Source organism: Glycine soja, chromosome 19 (assembly GCF_004193775.1).
Source record: "Glycine soja cultivar W05 chromosome 19, ASM419377v2, whole genome shotgun sequence".
NCBI lineage: Eukaryota > Viridiplantae > Streptophyta > Magnoliopsida > Fabales > Fabaceae > Glycine > Glycine soja.
This window is the reverse complement of record NC_041020.1, coordinates 11,418,699-11,442,502: the sequence shown is the minus strand read 5'-3', so window position 1 is coordinate 11,442,502 and position 23,804 is coordinate 11,418,699. Positions and strand designations below refer to the sequence as shown.

The following is a 23,804-nucleotide window of genomic DNA, read 5'->3' as shown; positions in this document are numbered from 1 at the left end:
TGTTGGTTCCTCCTACTCATTATTGGCTCCACCTGCAAAAGGAATTAAATCAGAAATGTTAAAAGTGGTGCTGACTCCATACTCTTCTGGGAGGTCCAACCTATAGGCATTTTATTGATCCTCTCCAAGACCTGAAAAGGTCCATCCTCTAGGACTAAGCTTGGATTTCCTCTTAGTAGGGAATTTATCCTTCCTAAGATGGAGCCAAACCCAGTCCCCTTCATTAAGAACTAGCTCATTTCTTCCTCTACTTCCTTTAGTAGCATACACCTTTGGTTGGTTCCTAACCCTCTCATGCAACTTCTTTACAAAATCTAACCTTGATTCCCCTTCTTTATGTATAAAAGAAGTGTCAAGTGGGAGGGGAATTAGGTCTTAGGGTGTTAGAGGATTGAACCCATAGATAACCTCAAAAGGGGATTTCTTGGTGGTTCTATGAATCCCCATGTTGTAGGAAAATTCTACATGAGGAAGATACTAATCCTAAGACTTATGGGTTCCTTTCAGAAAAGCCCTTAAAAGGGTGGATAGAGACCCATTCACTACCTTTGTTTGCCCATCAATTTATGGATGACAAGTGGTAGAGAAAAGAAGCTTAGTTCCTTGCTTAGCCCATAAGGTTTTCTAGAAAACGCTAAGGAACTTAGCATCTCTATCTAACACAATAATCCTACGCAAACCATGGAGTCTCATAATTTCCCCAAAGAAGAGTTTTGAGATGTGAGAAACATCATCTACCTTATGCCATGGTATAAAGTGTGCCATCTTGCTAAACCTATCCACCACCACAAAGATAGAGTCTACACGTCTTTGGGTTCAAGGAAGCCCAAGAACAAAGTCCATACTAATGTCTACCGAGGGTGCAAATGGGATGAGTAAGGGTGTGTATAGCCTATGAGGTATCACCCTAGACTAGGCTTGTAAACAAGCCACACACCTAGTGCAATCACTACAATAAAAATGACCTATACCTACAGACAAAAACTGTCACTATAAGTAAAAAATCCGTAGGTAAATGTATAATAAACTTTGTCCTACAGACATTTCTTCTGTCAACTTTGAGGGGGCATATAATGACAGCTAATTGTCTGTCACTATAGGTTTTACCTACTATGTATAATGTGTAGGTAAAAGTCATTAACTTCTACTTACATCTCTTAACTGTAGGTAAAAGTCTTTAACATGTACCTATCATCTTCAACTGTAGGTAAATGTTTGGATCTTAGAGAGAGCTTATAACATACATAATTGAATGTGGGCAGTGCAGCAATCCAACGATCCTTCCAGCTCCAACTCCAACTAGCTTTGCCAAGTTCATAATTACCTAGGCCTTGGCTAGAGCTGACCCTCCACTATTAGAGTGACAAGACATCAAGACCCTAATCTAGTACAAGGACCATAAAGATGTCTACAATATCTTTTGCATATATACACAAAGTTAGAGTGACAAGACATCAGAATAACTTCCACATATATTTCAGTTAGACATAATTTTATAGTTGTGCTCTTAATTTTATTGATTTATATTTATAAGAAATAAATTTAAATCTAGAAGTATTAGCTAATCGTCATTTCCCTAATCAAATTAATCAAGAACAATTTTAGACCCATATAATTAGCATTCAAAATCCAAAATTAGACTACATAAACATAAAAGGAGATTCTACTGTGTGCGCATGTTCATACATAAACATAATTATAGTTCAAATCTGTCTTTCTTTTTGAGTTTTGAAAATAATAATAAACATAAAAGGAGATTCTGTTGTCTTTCTTTAATGTCTTCCTCAAGAAGCCCCCAGAAGAAATCTTCTGTGTCAAACCTGTGTATCAGATAGGGGTTGAGAGTCAATGCATTTTTTTCCCAATTGGGAAGGGGAAGGAAGAAAAATGAAAAAGAAAAGTAAGAAAAATGCTACTCCAATGATCAAGAAATAATTTGCAGAGTAGTTTTGTCCTATTGAAATAATAATTTTACCATCAAGATTATATGATTATGGAAAGATCATCAAACTGTCAACAATCATGAGAATTTTCTAGAGTTTACCTGAGTACACTCTATCAAGCACACGGGGAACAACACAGAAAATAGTTGGTTTTAGTTCCCCAACATCATCAATTAACAATTTGACATCCTACAGCCATTGAGTAAATGATGGTCATATTCCAAATCCGAAGTTCAACTTTTGTGTGGGGGGGGGGGGATCAAACAAATCCAAAGTTTAATTATTACATCAAATGTTCATTTCATAATGACAGATATACATATACTACATATACTTACCCCACGCCAGAAACCATTTGAAGCACCATGCCATATGAATATCTCCTCAATGGTCCTAAAAAAAGTATGTGCGAGTGGAAGGTAAGATATGTATACATCCTTTTCTTAATAGGAAGTTGAAAGCTCTGAGTTGCTTCGTTGGCGAATCCAAAGGTAATCAGATGCTGCATGTCTTAATTATATGGAGTATTATGTAACATGAAACATATGATATATCACTTAACGACCGCAATTGTTGGACCAACGATACTAACCCTGCCGTAGGCGTTAAGGGTCATGTCGTCACCTTCTACTCTTACTTCCTCATGTCCAAAGTGTGACTGATTACTATTACTATGCTAAAGCATGGTTACGTTCTTTACTTGCTTTGTGTCACCGCACAAACAAGAAAATTTTCTTGCTTTTTAAATTTCGTATTTTCAGTTCCACTTAAATTGTATGTCTCTCCTTTTCCTTAGCTTTCATGGAGCGTTTCTAGTTCTTCATTAACTCTCTTGTTCAATTCTTCTTCTTCTTTTTTTATGAAAATTTCTTAGATTTTTTTATTTAAATAATTAGAGGCTTGTGACAAATTCGGAATGCAAAATGATTTTAAAGGTTCAAAGGTAGCAAGCAAATCTGAAAATGTGAGTAAATGTGAAAGATTTTATGGCAAGTGAGATTAAAGTTTCATAGATCGATAATTTTTTTAAAATAAATTTGTAATTTTGTGTGAAATATGATATTTTAATTGATAGTTTTATGTATAAAAGGTGAATTACACCTTTTCGTTTTGAAAATTTTCTTTTTATCAGATTTCTCTTCTTCTTTCTTATATGTCTTTCTTGATTTCCTCATCTTTTTTCTAATTTAAATTAATTTCCTACTCTATTTTTCAATCTCACGTGATTTTCTCTTATTTCTTTTTAAACATTTTTTAATTATTATTAGTATGAAGTCTACCTCCAGCTTTTCTACTTTTGCTTTATGTTCTTCAGGAAGCAGCCGGACCTCATCAATCAATTGGATACACTAGGAGACATTCTCAGTGGACACAAATTCCAATTCCTAATAATAACCTTGCATATTTATGTTTGAATAAATCTCCTGTAATATATTACTAATAATCTTATTATTAAATGAAAAAATATTAAATATATATTTTTTAATTTTATTACTTTGTAAGAAGTATTACAAGCATCTCATATATACATTTTTTTAAAACATCCCCAAATAATATAGCCAAATCTGTTCAATAAATACGAGGATGATACAAATACTCTAATACTCTACTTATAAATTGCCTATTATTATCATCCCCAAAAGTAACAAATGTTAGGACACTTATTAGTACCAAAATCTGCTTGAAGTATACTGCATGCAAAGTTTTGTTCTAAATTATATATACTGTACCTGACTAATCATATAAGAAGCTTGGTTCCAATTAAATGCGAAATAACTGAGGATGCATCGATCAAACTCATCAATAAATTTCTGGCATAAAGTAGTAGGGTCCTTCTGATCAGCAAGATATTCAAGGATGCTTTCCAAACACTCCTAATAATAATAACAGCAATTGCTCCCTCTGCCTCATTTGGAGAAGAGGTAAACCTGTAATCATATGTAAGCTCTTCCCACTGTTTAATGTCCCTCTGCGCAAATATTATAATATGTTCATCGCCATTAACACTTATAACTCTGGAATAGCAATTTGGCTGCACTCAAACAAAAATTATAAGCAATTATTTTTTTTCTTTAGCAACCAAAATAAGGCTGAATGAATTCTTCCATAAATAAACAAGTTGAATTGCAATATTTACAAACTAATGTCAAAAGCATAGGAGTCAATTCCATATAGTGGCACAGAGCAGCCATATAGAAGGTAGCAAGATGACATGTATTTAGAAGTCAAGGTACGCATTACATAAATTCTGACGAGAGAGAAGCTCTGATCCAGAATTGAATCCCACATAGCTTGTGTCAAATTCTTTCTTAAACATGAGTCGCCTAATATTTGAACAGAGATTTAGCTCACATATAGCATCTAATAAACAACTAAGTACCAGTATATTGTTAATCCCACATAGCTTTTTCCCTTTTTTCTTTTTATCTAATGTTTTCCTCTGAAAGCCAGTGGAAATAATAATAATAATAATTTACCTGGATCTATTCCATCAGTGTTTGGAGAGTCAACTCAGCAAGTAACGGCAACATGCCATGTAACCTGCGCATCAATCCCAAACCCTATGTTAATTGTCGCGTGTCCAGAACGAAGAAGAAGAAGATGATGATGTATCATATGGCTACACACTCTCTTTACCCAAACACGAACAGATAAACACGCAAACCAAGGGCATGGAAATCGAACTATTACATTATATATGCAACAAGTCAGGCAAAGTATAAATAAAAACAACTAATAATATAATAATATACAAAAGCTGAAGCATATAGAAAATTGAATCAAGTTCAGATAAGTTTGCAATGTAACAGAAATTTCTCCTGATGCGTTAATCAATCAATCAAATTATTCTTCGCGGTGTAAAACACGTAAGAAGAAGAAAAAAAGATGGGAAAATGAAAAAGAAAAGGGAAATTGTGAAGGAATTGCAAAAAAGAAAAAAAAAGGAAAAGCGTGATTGAGGAATTGCCTGAGAGAAGAAGGGAAACAAACGGGGAAAGGAAGAAAAGAGAGAAGGGATCTAGCTTGTAATGTTGGGGCAGACGGATGTGTTTTCAACGTTTGCGTCTGCGGGTTATTTTGGTGAAACTAAACTAGTACCTTCTCTGCATCAATTCAAAGGCCCGGTCCATAATCCAAAGGCTTGTGACCATTTTGGAGTTTGATTTCAAGATAAAATGAATATCATTATTGAAACTAACAAGAAATTGCCATAAAAAATAATGTTAATCTAAATTAATCCATAAAAATAATAATCTAAATTAAAATTTAATATTACTAATTAATATATTTTATCTTTAAAATTTTGAACAATTATTAACTAAAAATTGATTTAAATTGAATGGTTATTTTTTGAGATTGAGTATTTACTAAAAAAAACAAGAGATTAATATTCAAATTTAAACAGTCTTAAAGAGTTTTACCTACGCCAACAATTGTAGGTATAAGACTTTTGAGGGTATACCTACATCAACCAATTATAGGCACATGTTTTATGAAGTTTTATCTACATTACGTAGTTGTAGGTATAAGTTTTTTAGAATTTTGCCTACACTGTGCTTTTGTAGGTAGTAATCCTTTTGAGTTTTACCTACACTAATCAACCATAGGCACAAGTTTTTTGAAGTTTTACCTACACAATGTAATTGTAGGTAGAAGTCTTTTTTCAGTTTTAATGAATTTACTTACACCAAATAATGGTTGGTACAAATGGTTGAGTTTTACCTACATTAGTCACTTGTAGGTAGAAGTATTTTTGAGATTTACCTACACTAATTAATGTCTGTAGGAAAAAGGCGTCCGTAGGCTTAGGTCATTTTTCTTGTAGTGAATGCTTATGGACATCTTTCTTCATATGGGGCCAATAAAAGTTTTCTTTCAGTAAGACAAGGGTCTTGTCTATCCCAAAATGGCTCATGAGGCCACCCTCATGGCTCTGTTTCACAAATAATTTCCTGATGGATCCTTGGGATATGCAAAGCTTTCCCTTTTTGAACAAATACCCGTCAGCCAAATAGAACCCATCTTAAGCCTTTTGCCCATAACTCTCATAAATAGGAGAGAAATGTTCATCTGAAGTGTTATACCCTAATTTCGTCAGGGGACTGTCATTCATTGATTCTCGCTAGCCAAACTGTGTTTTTCGACACCAGTCTCTGGCTCGCCTAGGTGAGCCAATTGCTTCATGGCTAAGTCTCAGCTTGCCTGGGTGAGCTGCAGGTCCACCAAATGCCATTTTTGGATATAAATAGGCGTGAAGGGGGCTGAGTAAAGGGTTCCAAGGTTCAGCATTGAAGGACATTGAGAGAATTGAGAGAGAAGAAGAAGAAAGAAGAGAAAATGAAGCCGAGGTGCTACTGAATCACGACCGTGATCGACCCCTACATTGTTCCTTGTTCAGTGTTCTTCGTGTGGCCGTCGATTAGTTTTGTTTTTGATATTTGAATGTGATCTATGCACCCTTATGGGTCCCCCTTGTGTTTTGTGCATATTCATTTCCTCCATCTATCATCGGTGATCTCATTTTCTTTGTAAAGTTCAATCTTAACTGATCACTAATGTTGTAAAGTTATCTTTAAAGAGGTTGGAAGTTAACGAACGAAACCAAGATAAAATCAACTCATAACTAACTACTTTTTATCAAATATCACTTGAGATCATTTCAAGGTCCAACTCCTTAACGGTTCTCTCCTCTTTTCAAAAGTTAAAACATCATTTCAAGGTCCAACACTTTAAACGACCTTTTTGTTCACAATTAAAATGAATCTTTCAAAAAACATAAAACCAACTTAACACACAAAACATTCGGACTTAAAGAACAGGTCTGAATTCCTCATCGCACCTGAGGATACGTAGGAGCAAGGGCAACACCCTTGTTAACTCAAAAAAAAATAAAGAAACATAAAAAAGAAAACAACATAATTTTGAAGTTACATTATGTACACTCGATTAAAGGCTGTCGTTCATTGTGACGGGCGTGTATACCTTCCCCGTGCAAAAACAACTCCCGAACCCTTCTTTTCAAAATTCACAGACGCCCTTTTTGGTTTTTCTAACGTTTTCATCGAATAGGACAAAATGGGCACATATTATATTTTTAATCACTAAAATTTTTAGGATTTTTTATTCTAGTCCCTAATAAAAAATTAAGGAACATTGACTAGTAAGAAAAAGTACAGGTATTACAAATAGAAATCCTAAAAAGTTTAGAGACTAAAAAGACAGTAAACCACAAATTTTTTTTATAATGTGTAAGTCATTGATGATATTTGAGATGAAAACCTGGTTGTCTCATGCGCACAAAAGCTTCAAGAATAAAGATCAGATTAAAGTATAAAAGAAAAATCTTTAAATCATTAAATGCCATCGTTCTTTTATTCACTTGCCATTTATTATTTATTTAATGTAAAATTTAATGAAATCCATAACTTATTTGGATTGAAGCCAAAAACATAAGATCTGATTCAGTGCAAATCCGTGTTCCTTTACTTTTCGAGAAAAATTTACTTCCTTAGAAAATGTCGCGTGCGATGTGCAACCCAGCAATGGTGAGTAGGAGTGTTCTAGGGTCCCAAACGAGTTCAAAATCGGTGACAGAGACAATGAGTGGTTCCCACGAGTTTGTGATCAAGGGTTACTCACTAACGAAAGGAATGGGCATTGGGAAATACATCGTGAGTGAGACTTTCATAGTGGGAGGGTTCCAATGGGCCATATACTTTTTCCCTGATGGTAGGGACCCCAAAGATAATGCCGCTTATGTCTCTGTCTTTGTTGCACTCCATTCCAAGACCACCAACGTTCGTGCGTTGTTCGATCTCACTTTGCTCGACCTATGCAAGAAAGGAGAGCACAAGGTTCATAGCCACTTCAGTCACTCCCTCACGATTGGGCCTTACACTCTCATAAACCATGGCAGCATGTGGTTAGTGTTAGTGTTTTCTTTATTTTTATTTTTAGAAAATAAATATTGAAATGTATCTTAGCTTTTTAATATTTTAAAATTTAGTTTTAGTCTCTATACAAACTTATTATATTCGTATGTCCAACATTTATGTAAACAATATAGTCTTTAAAATAAAGCAAAGTGTTATTGATTTTTCTTTTAATCTTTTTTCACTATTGTCAGGGGTTAAAGAGATAGCTCTTTTATTAGAATATAAGACATAAAAATTAAATTTTCAAAGGAACTAGAGAACCTTGTGATTTTGGTGATATGATTTGGATATCATCATGATTTATTAGCTCTTGTATCCATTTTTTGTGGTGTACATTACGTAGTGATCAATGATGCACTTGTTGTGTAATAGGGGCTATACGCGGTTTTTCAAACGGAGACACCTTGAGACGTCAAATTTTCTCAAGGATGATTGCTTGAAGATAAATTGCACTATTGCGGTTTTAGTGTCGTCCATAGATTCTTCTCAGTTAAACACAATACAGGTTCCTGAATCTGATATTGGTGAACATTTTGGGATGTTGTTAGAGGATGAGGAATCATTTGATGTTACTTTCTCGGTTGGTGGAGAAAGGTTTCATGCTCATAAGCTTGTTTTGGCAGCTCGATCAACCATGTTTGAAACTCAATTTTTTAATGCTATGAAGAAGGATGATCAGGAGATAGTTGTTATTGACATGGAACCTAAGGTTTTCAAGGTGTCACATTCATTAAAAGTTCCTCTTTTTCTCTATACCTTTGTAGCTGTTTTTTGTTCCACACAAGATATATGCTATTTAATTCAGTTAAAATCGGGCCTATCGTTTGGTTGGTTATCTAATTTTAATCGTGTTCTATGTTGAGCAGGCTTTACTTCATTTTGTTTATAGAGACACTCTTTTGGAAGATGAAGAGCTCTTTATGTTGGATTCGTCATTCTTTCCTTCGTTGTCTGAATCATTTATAGCAAAGTTGTTAGCTGCTGGAGAAAAGTATGGTTTGCCAAGACTAATGTTGATGTGTGAATCTATACTTTGTAAAGACATATCTGTAGATTCTGTTGCCTATATTTTTGCTCTTGCTGATCGTTATTGTGCTACCCACTTGAAGTCCATCTGTCAAAAATTTTCTGCTGAAAACTTTGATGGTGAGTTTCCATGCTTAACTTTCAAACCCAACTCTACATTTGAGTTCATAGCCAATTACTTCTTAGCTTGTAATATATTTTCATCATTTTGGTGTCTACATTATTTGTTAGTTGACAGTTGATTCTCATATCATTTCTTTCATTATTATGTCTATTGCAGCCGTGATGCATTCTGATGGTTTTGAGTATCTTAAGAAAAATTGCCCATTACTGCAATCAGAACTGCTAAAGACTGGAGTAGGATGCGAGAAAGAATTTAGTTGAGAGGGAAAATACTAAATTGTATGTTCTTAATCCAAGGTCTAGTTTAGAGGAGTGACGACCTAAGATCCAAGGTTGGAAGAGACCAGAAAAATATAAAAGAAGATTATATATATAGTTTTGCAGTAATCTTTTTATATATTATATTATGTTACTTTATAAATGAATTGAAATTACATTCTTCTATAATGTCTCTATTTTATATGTCTAAATTAAAATGTGGTATGTGATTATAAAGAGTATTTTCTTAGTTTTTTTTTCCCTGTGTTACATTTAAAATTCATGTTAATGAATTTGTGGCTCACTATTACAAATCAGCATGCATGTGATAGAGATTCTCAACCCTTTGTCCTTTCTTTTGGAAATACATTTCACACACTTTCTCTATAATTAGGCCAAAGGTATCTTTCTCTCTCGTATGTTACCACATCTTCAAGTTTCATCCAAAATTTCCAAATTTCTTTGTCTCCCTCACCTAGTAAACTATTCAAGCTCCATCCACCATCAGTTCGTGACTATCTTTGCAATTCAGCAGCAAAATTTTGCACTCACCATGAGTATTCTTGCTTCTTTCATCTATCTATTTTTCTACTCTGCTTTACTTGCACTCTCTCTCTACTCTCACCCACAGGTTTTACCACCGCAACCAGCGGGTACAATCGCTGGTCATAACCATTTTTCGTCACACCGGCATTGCTCAGTTTGTGCAGTTTCCAACTCTGAACAGTCAGAAACTTCTACCCCCTCTTAGTTTTTTTTTTTCATATCCTTTCCCACTGCACATTGGATATGCCCTCCATCCTCTCTTCACCAAATTTTCACGCTGCAACAGCGTGCTCCACCAGAGAGACTCTGAATTTGGGTCCAACACCGCATTGAAAGTCATCGTTGTGACTCACAATGCCCAGTGCGGCATCAATCTGTGAGCTGATGAGATACAGAGAAGAGAGAAAGGATATACGGGAACCGAGAATGTGATCACTAAGGAGAGAGAAATAGGATACATGAATTATGGAGGAGAGAAAATTGAGATTTTATTTTAATTAAATGTATAAAATTTCTTTAATACCCTGAAATAATTAATTTACATTTAAAAAAATAGATTTTTTGTCCTAAATATTTTGGTGTACAATACTAAGATTGTTTTCGTAATTATTTGTTATCTAAAAGTTTAAAAAATTCAAAATTAAAATAAAAGGTAAAATCTGATTTCAAGATTGAAAAAACTGTCACTTATTGATGCTTTCAAGAAAGGAATAACTTCAGATTCACTTTGGAGTGTTCTTTACTCATGAAACCATTCTACCTTGGAAGATACCCAGTTGTGTCCATTGTAGCTACAAAAAATGAACTCATCAGCATCTTCACGAGTATATCCTGATATGTTTGCATTGTGAAGGGAACATATGTTTTACACCCTACATGGCCTCAAAATGTTGAGGAATCTAAGCCCTTCTTTTGTACCGTCTGTTTTACAAATTCTAAACAAAATCTCACCTTGGCTGGTAGGTTCCCGAATCACATCTATTCCCACCATCATTGAATCTTGTTAACTTACATCATATCCTCTTCCTATGTTTTCGTAATTTCCATCTTGTTTTCTTTTTTCCTTGTCAACCTTCTTTGTTGTTTTGAATCTATATTTGTTCCTATTAACCAGGTGGCATTGAAAAAACCTATATAACATCTTCAAAGTAACACTTGTCGTAACTTTGATGAATGATAAACTTGTGAGAAACACTTCAAAGTTCAACTTCTCTCTCTAATCTCCTTCAATTCCCACACCTCGCCCCCCCCCCTCCTCCCCCTCTCTCTCTGGTATTCTCTTCCTCCATTGAAGCTTTCTCTTTAAGCTTCTTATCCAAGCCACTCTCTTGGTGGTGAAGCTTCTCCTTCCATGATTTATTCTCTAGTGGATGATGTCTCCTCTAACCTCTTCTCCTTTATCTTTCGCTGCAATTCCATGGCTAAAAATCACCATTGAAGGACCTTATTGAAGCTCAAAGATCCAGCCTCCATAGAAGCTTCATAAGCAAGCTTCCAACAAGTGGTATCAGAGCACAAGAGCTTCAAGTAGGTGCTCCTTAAACCTCCACTAATTTTCAGCTTTACTTTCTCCTCCATTGTTGTTTCTTCGTTTCTCTCCATGTATCTCCTCACGTGTCTTATGCTGAATGTTGTTAACATAATTTTTTAGAAGTTCCACCGATTAAGCTTGCTATAGAAGCTAGATTTGATTTTCTATGGTTCAAATTCCTTGTTCTTGTTCTTGACCCATGAATTGTGTTGAGTTTAGGTTCCTTTGAGTTTTATATTGTCAATTTTTTTGGCTGAAACCTAAACCATAAAATTCTTACAAAAACATTAAAGTAGAAGAAAACCTCAAAAATCTAGAATGACATATTCACCTATTGTAGTTTTGTCATAAAAGTCATGTCTAGTCATGAAACTTGTCACGTAAGATTCCTTATGTTGTGTTGAATTTTATTTTTCTTGTTTCTTTGTCTAACTCATTTGTTCATGAGTGTATGAAATTTTTTTAGCCTATAATTTGATTTGAGTCAAATCTTGCATGTTAGTTAGTCCTTAAAACAATCGTATTTGAGTCAAATAGGATAAATATTAGTCTTCTTTTACTTTTTAACTTTCTTTTTCAATATCCCTTGTATCTCTCACCTAAAACAATCGTATTTGAGTCAAATAGGATAAATATGAACAAGAATTCCTTTTTAAAATATTGACAAAATAATTTACTAGAAAATTAAATTATTGAGTGACTAACGAGGGGAAAGAAATTAAGGGACCGATATCATGATATTTTTAAATGTCTAGATACCAAATATAATAACCATAGGTATGTACGTAAGGGTCATAGCTTGTACACCATTGGTTTAACCAATAATCAGGATGTGCCACAAGCCTTAAAACAAGTAGAGCATTCAATGTGGTTTTTTTCCAAGCCTAATCTGGCTAACTCACAGATTTAATGAGTTTGGTCCATGGGTACATCAAGGCTATCGTGGAAGAGTGTAATATGTCTCCCATCATGGGAAAGGATATTGTGTCTGTCAGATAAATTAACTTCATTTAAATATCAACAACTACTTTTTTTTTGTTTTATCATGATGTCCCTGTCTTTTTCCATTATACACTCTTTCTTTTTGTCTTCCTTCATTCCCTGCTTATTTTCTTATTTTCTTGATGTCTATAATACCTCATGTGAATCACACCGGAACGAGAAAAATCCTGAGGCTGTACAGGTATGAGAATATACAGTTAAGGATAACTTAAAAGAAATTAATTGATACAAATTATAGCATCAAGATGAATATACTTTTTGGTAGGCTATCGCATAAGAAGTTCATAATTAAGCATGCTTGAATTATTCTGCTGCTACAAAATATGATTGCTAAGAAAGAGCAAAAGGACTAACATAAGTTCCACGTTGCATTGGAGATTGATATACTTATATTCCAATCAGACAAAGTTGATCCATTAACTGAAAGGGCATCGATCACCCTAAAAAAAGTTATAGAAGTACATCACTATTGTTTGACAAACAAACCGACTGGACAACGACAATTCCACATTTTCCTGTTATCATCACTCAGATAAAAGTAGAATTGATAGTTACGAAGAACAAATTTTCATCCTTTAACAAAGTATGTCATCTACAGAAAAAGCAGAGTAGTAAGACAAGAAAACATAACTCAAGTTTCTGCATCACTGCCATAAGAAAATTAGTCACCAAACTTTTTTTTTTTTACAGAAGTCACCAATCTTTTCATTAAATAGCAGTGCAGATTCTTTCCGTGCCTGGCCTACAAAAACTTGTGAAAAGTTTACAATGTCCTCCTCTCTTTGTTTTCTTGCACACAGAAAACTCTGAAGTAGGCAACTTGCAACTTTCCGGTACATCATTAAAGAAGACCATCATAAGCCAATCTTGTAAGCAATAATCAAACTGACAACTTTCCAAAGCCAGCTACTAAAGAGAAAAAAATAAAGAAATCATGCACTATTAAGCAAAACATAGAATTTAATAAAACTTAACTGGAGATTTGCAAGGGTTCTTACATAATTCTGATTGGTTATATAGTTCCACATGAATTTGTTTCCTGAGACAGACATAATGAAACAAAGGGTTAGTACTAGGATAAGTTTCCTCTATCTTAGAATCTAAAGTTTCATACCAATTCAAAGTTCCTAGATCAAACAACAATATGGTTTTTCTTTATGCGAGTTTGCGTGGAGACAATTATGAATGTATTGCTAACCACTCATAGTGTGCCTGTTAGAATGTCAAAGAGTATTTTCATCATTTAGTTATTCTTTACCTCATCCATCAAATGAGGCACTTCATTTGTTTCGGGAGATTCCAAAAGGATTTTATCTCAATAAAAATTGGAATGTCAAAATCCTGAGATTCAGGTACATCAAACATCCTTGGAGTTTCCACAATTTCAAGGCAACCTGAGGATTGAGAAGGGATTAGGGGAGTGCCAACAGCTTAAGGGAATTACGCATTTTCATTTTATTTTGAGAATAGGAGTTGAAGGTCAGAGGAAGAACATGGAGAAAAACAATGTTAGTAAAGATAGAAGAGCTTATAAACAAAAAGAAAAAGAAAGGTGATCAAATCAAACTTACATAGTGCACAGTAAGTAATGGGAGATTCTCTCTGCCTCTGTACACAGTGTGCAATAAGTAAAGTATGGTGGCATCCTGTTGGAAAGGGAAACGAACTATGTCTTTTGCACTCTTTATGCTCTTTCTAACTATATACCTTGAAATAAACAGCATATACTAGTATTAGTAAAGAGCTGAAGATAAACAATAAACAAAAAATACTTGCATAGATAAAATGGAAGAAACATTATTCTTGTACCACTTATAATTATTATGGAATGCATACCTTCTCCTTAGAAAACAGCCCAAATCCCTCAGTTTTACACACAAATTTTGTTTCACTTAAAAGTGTATTACTCAAACAATAGAATAAGATTACATTTACTATAAAAGTAAAATAGTGAAACAATTCTAATATCTTTGTCTCTAAGCATAATTTCTTCCAGAGAAGCAGTATGAAGAAAATTACATAATCATTAAGCTTCTAAAGTCTAACCTAATAAAAGCATACCTGCCAGCATCTTCAGGTTCATCTAACTCAAAAGCATCCAACTCAAATCTTTCTGGTTTAGTAACAGGCATACACAACGTTTCCACACATACTAAGCCTTCTTTGTTGACCACAAATTTGTTGATTTTGACGAGAACCTCATTACAATCTTCAAGCACATATTCAACCTTTTTATAGAATATTCTGATAGTGCCAAAAAGAAGTTAGCCAAGCAATCTGTAGGATACAGCATCAATTTCTTGCAAAATCTTGTCTGCAGAAGGTAAAAATGAAATGAAAATAATGGCAAAACAATAGCATATATCACAAATCTTAAAATGATTTCACAGAAGAATAAACTCTTAAAATAACATCATTTTGTTGGCGGCTAATTGGCTATTCGCAATGACTGTAAGACTTCTCAACAATAATTGTTGTTGTTGCATACGATTGCAAATAAGTATATCTGCTTCCGGCCAAGGGGATTTTAATATCCTCCAAGGGACCTGTTGGCACTCATAAGTGGGATCTCCCTCTCAACAAGATTTTCTCCATATATGCATTCGTCAGGATTCAAACCCTTTACTACATGCTTAAGGGATTCGTGTCTAGTACCACTTGGATAAACCATTTCTTGGTACCAACAATAATTATGGTGAGCAGCTTGAAAGAAATCATGGGTACTATAACAATGATGGTTACTTTGTAAAGTATTAGATGATTTGGAAATTTTGTGACACATTTTGTACCTTGCTAAAAAATTTATTCTCATTTACCAACAATATATTGTCTACCTAAATCTAATTCTATCTTGATAAGTTTCTCAAAATATCTAATACGTATGGATTCTTCCCCCAACTATTTAGCAAAGAGATGACTAGATCTACATCAAATCGATTAGTGTGGGTATTCACCATGTCTTTTAGTGAGGATACAAATTAATCATGTAATTGTTATTGATAAATGAGTTAATTTACAATAACAAAAGAGGTAGAAATTTTACCTTATATAGTTAATCAAAGAAATCATGGTCGTTGAAGATGTTTATTGGCCATGGTTAGAACAAACGATACGGCAAAGCATAAAAGAGAGGGCAAAGAAATATGAGACATGGTCAACGAATTCCATCTGAGTAGATCTGCAATGGAGGTCCATGAATGGGGCTTTGTTCCTTGGCTCATGGATCTAGCATACACAAAAAGATACAAACATGATAAAAAATAATTATAAAGTGTGGACAAAGTCAGTCTTAGACCTCTGGGTCTAATAACCTATTTGGTGAGAACAAGAGGAGATGATGCACTTTATAGTGTAGATTTCATGTGGTAGGAATATTGCAGGTGATAGAGTGATACTAAGATGTAGATGGAAGGTGTGCATTATAAAGCTTTAGAAACCTACACGGCGATCCAACAGGACTAGCACAAAGAAATATAAATCGTTTGATTTGATGTTATCAACAACTCAGAATAATTTTTTTTGGCAATCCTCGTCTTTTCGAACTAGCCAATGGAATGTCATTATAGGTACATGACCCACTTTTTATTCGATGTATGTTCTTTCAATTTGAAATTGGGTTGAGAAACTAAACTCACCCATGTAATGCACTCCATTTATTTAATGTGTTTAAATTATCAGTTCTTAATTTGAGATATAGTATTCTATTTAATGATTTTCTAAAAGTATATTGTATTTTTCAATTAAATAAAAAGCTATAAATTTATTTTTGATTCCTAATAAATATCTAATTTTTGTGTTTGCTCTTTAATAAACTTTTCTTTTTCGTTGAGTCCTTAATTAAACAAAAATTTTAATTTTGTCCTTAGAACTTTTTATAGTCCCTGAAAAATTAGCAAATTTTGTGTTTATTTCCTTGTAATTTTTTTTCAGTTTTCTTAGTTAAGACTAAAAAATTCAGTAATTTAGCAGGGAGCAAACAAAAAATTTGCTAATTTAAAAATGGTAAAACAAATTATCAAGGACCAAAAATAAAATTATTATTTTATTAGGAAATCAATGCAAAGAAAAAATTTATTAGGGATAAAAAATATATTTAAGACATTAAATAATATCCAAAATTGATATGAATTAATTCTTGAGTGTATTTAGCATTCACTGTTATGTATAACAAAAAAAAAAAGAAATACGTTATTAAAATTTGAATTAAAAATATTTTCTGTGTTTGAATACGATATAAATGTACATATATCAAAAATTTCAAATTAAATTGATTAATTAATGTATTAAAAACATACTAAATCCATTTATTTTGACCTGTTGACAACATGATTCCTAGAATTGATAATCTTGATATTGATACATTTTGCATAATATTCAAATGGGCTATTATGTGTTTTTGGGCATGGACTGAAGTTGGTAGGGCCCTCAAGTCTTGCAAACTTACTATGTGTTTCATTGGGCCTTATAAAATTCTAAAATGATTCAGCAAAGTTCCCTACCAAATTGCTTTATTCTTGACACTTTCGAAACTTCATAGTGTCTTTTATGTCTATCAACTCGAAAATATGTTCATAATTTTTCACATATGTTCGAGTTGAGCAATATTCATTTAAAAGAAAACCTTAAAAAAATTATATGAAACAGAATGAATTCAGTGCTAAATGTTAAAGAGATATAGAGTGAGTTTTTGAGATTGTGATAGATAAAGGATAGTGAATTGAAAGTAGGTGTGTTGGTGTGGGAGGGAAACTGACATAGAGGGGAATGAAACAAATATAGGTATGTATCCTGAGTTTCGTTCGTCAAATCCACACCATGTATCCTAGTTAAATGTCTTAAACCTCTGGTGCGGTGTTGAAGTCTTGCAATAAGTTCCAACCCTAGAAATATCTTATCTTTGAGACCATTGTTTTGAAGTCTTGCACTAAGTTGCAGCCCCAGAATCTTGTCTTTGCCACCATCATCAGGAGGGTTTGAATTTTCACCACCAAATAACACAGGAAACCCTGAACTTTCTTCCATCTTTATCATTGTGTAATTGCCGAATTCCACCTCAAGACTCTCTGTGCGAATACTTTCAGGTATGGATGTAGAACCAGAAGCTAGACCCATCTAACAAAAATCATGAGTTTGGTCTAGCTAGAAAGATTAAGTATTTCAATTCGAGTTTCTAATTGTTCCACACAATCTCAAAATAATGTCAATAAATTCACAACTTAATTTGGATGTTAATAAAATCTGCTACTAGCATATATTTTAAACAAATATGATAGTTTAGCCTTTTAGATTACATACGAGATATTATTAATATAGCCACACCAATTATGAGAAGAGCAGTTGGAATAAAGATAAAGTATATTGCATGTTTATTCCTGTACCAGAAACACTACCTACTTTTACTACTACTAACAGGGGATGGGAAATAAGGTTTCTAGACAATTATTTTTTGTTGTATATGATAACAAAGAAGGATATCAGCCAACCAAGAGGATTTTAATCTCGTCCAAGGGACCTGTTGGAAAACATACGTGGAATGCCCCTCTCAACAAGATTTTCTCAACACGCATCGGTGAAGACTCAAATCTTTGACCACATGCGAATTCAGCCAGAGGAGGAGCCAGGCAGACGATTTCGATGAGGAAGCCATCGCCCAACTACTGTGCATACCAGGACAGGATTTCGCCCGGACCGTTGCAGGGAGGCAGGTACGGATCATGCGCACCAACATGACTACCTTGACCCAGATATGGATGACACTGCTGCATAGCAATGTCTTGCCTAGCGACCACAACTCTGACCTCCCTCTGCCTAAGTGTCAGTTGGTGCATGCCATCCTGACACAGAGAAGTCCATGTGATTGCTGATGCCATTTATTTGTTTGCTGGAATGGCGCCTACTAGGCACCCTCTGGACCCAGAGAAGTCCAACAGGGCCTTGGGGTTTCCGACTCTGATCACGGGCCTCTGCCAGTCCTACGGAGTTCCTATCACCCCCAGCAAGGTAATCCGACCACTGATCACTCGAGCCTTCATCGAGAAGTACTGCACACCTTGGTAGGCGCAGGGCAACGCACATCAGGACGCGGGCGCACCGCCGCCACCTCGGCAAGCCGATTCGGTTGGGCCACTGCACGTGGAGCGGTATATATATCATTTGGTTCGCCAGCAGGCGGCCAAACACCATGGACAGGTGCAGATACATGAGTGTCTCTACCGGTTCAGCCTCAGTCAGTAGGGCCAGGGTTCCGCCCCTTTTGTATGTCGTACCCCAGAGCAGTTTGGGGCTGAGGTCGCATGGCCTGGTGACTAGCCCGATGCCCAGGCAGGGGAGGACCCTACTGGATCCCCGGGTGAGGCGGATGAATCCCGTATGGATGAGGATATGAATGACCTGCTCGGTTTCTTGCGAGGGAGCGGAGCCACATGACCAAGGTCGCTGCACTTTTTTTGTGATTAACATTACTGCTTTCAGTTATTGTTTTTGTTGTCATCTAACATTACTGCTTTCAATTATTGTTTCTGTTTCCGCTATGATCTGGCATTACGGCTCTCAGTTATTTTGTCACTATTTTTTGTTGTGACTTACCATTGCATTCTTCTCTGTTTGCTTTGTTATTTGACATAGGTAGGCCGTGTGTGCCCTCATCCGCATGACCTTTTCAGAAAGAGAAATTAAATAAGTAATAATAACTTAATAGATGAAAAATAAATAAAAATAAATTTGGTTAGCTAAAAAGCCAACATGCTTTTGATGAGAAAATAACTTCCAGCTTTTCTTTGAACAAAAATTCACCGATCAAAACGAAGGGTTTTTTGTTGGAAAATGTGTATACACCTGAAGGGTGAATGCTGTGAAAATTTTCCCGAACGCCCCTAATGGACTCGGATGAATGCGTGAATTGATAAAAGAACATGTTTTGGGAGCACTGGGTTGACTAAAATAGGAAATAAATCCTGAGCCCTAATGTCACGTGACCATAAAAAACTTAATGCTTGAGTGTCCACATGGGTGCATGTATTACCAGTTTTGCATAAAATTTCCTAATCATCAGTGTTGCATGTGTATCATGGAAATAATGTGGGACTTCTCCTTTTTCCCTGAGCCGCTGGCCAAACCAACATCCTGACATATATCATGTCCAGCCGTTCTACAAGCCTTGAGCCAAAATCCCAACTTACCACAAACCCTGCCCTCGGAAGAAAACAAAAAAAATAGAAGAGAGTTCCTGATCAAAGATCGGAGGAATTAGGATAAAACACTTACCTGTGTGAGATTGGTACACTTCGAGTGATATTCTTCTATTCTGTCGGGCCCAGTGTTTCCTCTAAATGGTCGTTTAGGAATGAACGCTAACATCCGAAATCTCATTTATGGTTATGAGAAAATTTCATCAGCATACTCTCCTTCCCCAATAGGCACATTGTTTTTCATCAAAAAAATCATATATGTTGCTCTGATCAATTGGAGGTTTTGTTTGTTTACTAAAGCATGTTCGCATTTTAGTGAAAGAACACTGAGACTATTTAGTCTCACAAAAGAAAGAACTACGTAGGTCTGAGTTCTTCATCACAAATGGAGGATACGTAGGAGCAAAAGCCTCGCTTTTGTCGACCACCCCACCTTTTGCTATCATGACCCAAGAGTCTGGTAGCATGCGGAGACACCTTTCGGTTATCTGCACCTCGTCATTCGGAGACCCCAAGTTCGATTGACAAGCAGAGGCCAATGTGGTCATTTGCACCCTTTTCGAAGATGTCAGCATCTCCCGATAGAGACTATTTTAGTCTCGCACATCACAAAATGAAGAACTACGTAGGTCTGAGTTCCTCATCGCAAATTGAGGATACGTAGGAGCAAAAGCCTTGCTTTTGTCGACCACCCCACTTTTTGCTATCGTGACCCGTGAAGTCCGATGACATGCGGAGATACCCAAGTGGTTATCCGCACAAACGATTTCCGTTAATCCTAACCCGTGAAGTTAGGTGGCAGGCGGAGATACCCAATTGGTTATCCGTATAAACACTCTTTCGCTGTCTGTCAGACTCAGAGTCCAGTACCATGTAGAGACTAACGTCATCTTCTGCACCGTTTGTCAATCAGGGGCCAATGAACTCGTTAACACGCGGAGACTTACATCGTCTTCCGCACTTTCTGTCATCCTGACCCGTGAAGTCAGGTGACGTACAGAGATACCCAAGCGGCTTTCCGTACAAACGGTTTCTATCATCCTGACCCGTGAAGTCAGGTGACATACGGAGATACCCAAGCGATTATTTGTACAAACGGTTTCTGTCATCCTGACCCGTGAAGTCAGGTGACATGCGGAGATACCCAAGAGGTTATCCGTACAAACGGTTTCTCTCATCCTGACCCATGAAGTCAGCTGACAAGCGCGAGTACCATATGGTCATCCGCACCTTTCATCAACCAGGGGCAAACGAGCCCGTTGACGCGCAGAGACTAACGTCGTCTTCTGCACCTTCTGTCATCCTGACCCATGAAGTCAGGTGACATGCAGGGGTACCGTATGGTTATCTGCACCTTTCGTCAACCGAGGCAAACGAATTCGACGGTATCAGGATGATGTTGGTCGTTCGATTCTGATTATTTTCAAAAATTTTGCAGGTTTACTTTAGTCATCCGAAGATATTCAAGCCCAACGACGCACGAGATTCTTCTCTGCTGGGCGGTGACGATCAAGTTTGATAGCGCGTGGAAACGTCGTGGTTATCCCATTTTATCGCTTTCAAGACACTAAAGTTTTGTTGACGCTTCTGATGCCTTTTCTTTCTTTCTAAATGACAGGTTCCGTTGGTTGGGATATTGACCGGTCGAATGATGTTCCGCTCGAACGAAATTAGTGTCTTATCTTTACTTCGCTTTTATCTCCAATAAAAGATAAGTAAAGAGGGGCAACTGTCATACCCTAATTTCATCCGGGGACCATTGTTTGGTGGCATGCAACCTTCGCTTGACCACCTCGAGGTACTTAACACCCGTCGTTAGGTAATCCGTCAAGTTTCTCAACATTCCGAAAAGAAAATGTGTATCATTACGAAATCCATAAAGTTTCGAAAAGGAATCAGCAAAAACAACACAAAAGGAATGTATTTAGTAAAAACAGAAAGGGGGTGCACATATATACATATACTACATATACTTACCCCACGCCAGAAACCAATTGAAGCACCATGCCATATGAATATCTCCTCAATGGTCCTAAAAAAAGTATGTGCGAGTGGAAGGTATGATATGTATACATCCTTTTCTTAATAGGAAGTTCAAAGCTCTGAGTTTGATCCTGTGGCAGTATTAAAAATTGAATTAGGAATGGGAAACACAAAATATTCAAAGCAAAAGACATAATTAATTCCTTGAGGTCATGACTGAAATTAACCTCAGAAAAATAAATTCCAATGTATATGATTCTGTATAAATTGGTCAAACCAAACAATCCCCAAGTTTCCATTTACAAGATATCCTTATATTTTCATTTCCATTGCACAAAAAAGTTATATTCATTAATTGCTGTAACAAAGACATAAAAATGAATGCTTCTTTCTAAAGCACAAGCATTTTAGGAAAGAAAGGAGAGAATCAACAAAACTTACTCTTGAGATACTTTGTTGCATTTGGAAATGTCTTGAATAGCTGAAAAGTTTCAAAACAAATATTTGGGTGAGACTAACTGTTTACAAAAGATTGTACACAACTCTCAAATCCTTCCTAACAATTAAACTGCTATAAAACAGAGGGTTTAGATAGGAGAACCTCAGGTATCTTCTTCTCTTCTGCAAGTGCAATTGAGACCTCTGAATGGCATATAATAAACTCTATAGTCCCAACACCTGTGTCATATGAATGAGAGTGTCAAAGCAACTGAAAATTATAAGTTTAATTTGAAAAATGAATATTTGTACAATGAGATATTCTCCCAGTACCATGCACCATTTGAATTTACTGCATGCAGTAAACTTCAAAAAACATATCATTATTAGAAAAGTTATATATCACAATTTTAGGTACCGGACAAGTTTCAGTGTAAGTTCTTTACTTGCATTATTTTAAAAGGACTTTGTTCGTAAATAAGTGGAACTCTCTGCAAAGAGTAGATATTCAATATAAGAAACAAAGCTTCAATCTAGAAATACCTTATTCTCCATTAAGCTCAATAAGGACTACAAAAATCCAACTACCAAAGAAACAATACAGTAGAAATAGAAATAACAATAGATACTCAGCACAAAAAAGAAACAAAAATCAACATATCAACATCTAAATAATACAATAGAAACCTCCAACATATAGAGTGAGCAGAAAAATCAAGATGGAAAAAACTCACCAGAAAACAAGGGAAGCAAATTCAAAAATAAAATGTACCTGCATGCTCATAATCCATTCTGCAGAATTGGCACCATAAATACCACATTTTACACCCTGCAAATCAGCAATATCTGAATTAAGCTGAAATGAACAAATTGCTAGAAACTATAAATATAATCATATGCAAATATGAAATATCAAAATCATATAAAATAAGGATATCCATGTCAAAGAACCAAGCACTTGAACTCACATGACCATGGTTCTGATTCACTCTTGAGCTATTCATGCACATGCAGATAGCCACATTACCAAGAACATATGGTCATATGTCTCACATTACCATGGTTCTATTTTGAACGAAATAGCTATCTGCCTCCTATCCTATTGAAACAGAATTGTTTAAAATATGTCATATGTCTCATTTAACTAGTCCTCCTCCGGTTAAACTACTTCCACTGCATTCCAACCCCATCCCTTTATCATGTACCGGGTAATAAGTCTCAACTCTTAAGTCAAACTAATGAAACTATGGACATTTAAATGGCAATATTTAAATTTGAGGAAACGATTTACATTTATAGTTGTAAATGAGTTTTCATTCAATATAACCTTTTTAATTAAATATTAAATGAATGGGTAAAATTATTTTATATTATCAATACAAATATATTATACTAACATGAACTGAATATTATTCAACATAAGTAAAACAATTGAGTATGTTGTAAGTATACTAAAAGTTTTAACTTCTAATTAAGTGTTTCATTTTAATTTTTCATAAATGAAAAATAAAAAATCATATACAAGTTTTAAAATAATTATTAAAAATCAATAATCATTAGATAATACTCCAATAATTAAGTATTCGTACCTGTTATAAAACCTGAAGTGCATGTATATATATAAATCTGAAGGGTGACGCAGCAGAGGGAAAATAAGCCTGGGAATGATGGAAGATGATGACGCAGCGATTGAGGTGAGGAACCATGTTTCCCCAGAGCCAGAGGTGGAGGACGCCGGAGTTGCTTCGTTGTCGAATCCAAAGGTAATCAGATGCTGCATGTCTTAATTATATGGAGTATTATGTAACATGAAACATATGATATATCACTT

The 23,804-nt window shown here is 35.3% G+C and overlaps 1 protein-coding gene and 3 long non-coding RNA genes across 5 annotated transcripts; 1 reads left to right on the top strand and 3 right to left on the bottom strand.

Annotated features, from left to right (window-relative positions):
- Positions 1 to 1,655: 1,655 nt before the first annotated feature.
- On the bottom strand, positions 1,656 to 22,204 carry LOC114399757. Of its 2 annotated transcripts, XR_003663815.1 has the most exons (5): positions 22,137 to 22,204; positions 21,977 to 22,016; positions 21,530 to 21,666; positions 2,045 to 2,132; positions 1,656 to 1,820 (listed from the first exon to the last, which is right to left on the bottom strand). It is a non-coding gene; the product is annotated as an uncharacterized LOC114399757 (long non-coding RNA). The 2 variants fall into 2 exon arrangements; XR_003663816.1 differs by lacking the exons at positions 21,530 to 21,666; positions 21,977 to 22,016; positions 22,137 to 22,204 and adding an exon at positions 2,282 to 2,382 and having other exon boundaries at positions 1,668 to 1,820.
- LOC114399759 lies at positions 3,411 to 4,649 on the bottom strand. Its single transcript, XR_003663818.1, has 2 exons — positions 4,421 to 4,649; positions 3,411 to 4,267 (listed from the first exon to the last, which is right to left on the bottom strand). It is a non-coding gene; the product is annotated as an uncharacterized LOC114399759 (long non-coding RNA).
- Positions 7,393 to 9,441, top strand: LOC114399756 (BTB/POZ and MATH domain-containing protein 4-like). Its single transcript, XM_028361974.1, has 4 exons — positions 7,393 to 7,866; positions 8,252 to 8,597; positions 8,746 to 9,025; positions 9,186 to 9,441. The coding sequence occupies exons 1-4, from the start codon at positions 7,460 to 7,462 to the stop codon at positions 9,287 to 9,289; spliced, it is 1,137 nt and encodes a 378-aa protein (XP_028217775.1). The 5' UTR covers positions 7,393 to 7,459; the 3' UTR covers positions 9,290 to 9,441.
- On the bottom strand, positions 12,728 to 15,092 carry LOC114399758. The gene is made up of 5 exons (XR_003663817.1): positions 14,427 to 15,092; positions 13,937 to 14,072; positions 13,624 to 13,759; positions 13,364 to 13,404; positions 12,728 to 13,274 (listed from the first exon to the last, which is right to left on the bottom strand). It is a non-coding gene; the product is annotated as an uncharacterized LOC114399758 (long non-coding RNA).
- Positions 22,205 to 23,804: the final 1,600 nt, after the last annotated feature.

Coding starts and splice junctions, on each gene's coding strand:
- LOC114399756 (XM_028361974.1), top strand. CDS start 7,460: ATGTCGCGTGCGATGTGCAACCCAGCAATGGTGAGTAGGAGTGTTCTA. Junction 7,867..8,251: donor ATAAACCATGGCAGCATGTG/GTTAGTGTTAGT, acceptor GTTGTGTAATAG/GGGCTATACGCGGTTTTTCA. Junction 9,026..9,185: donor TTCTGCTGAAAACTTTGATG/GTGAGTTTCCAT, acceptor TGTCTATTGCAG/CCGTGATGCATTCTGATGGT.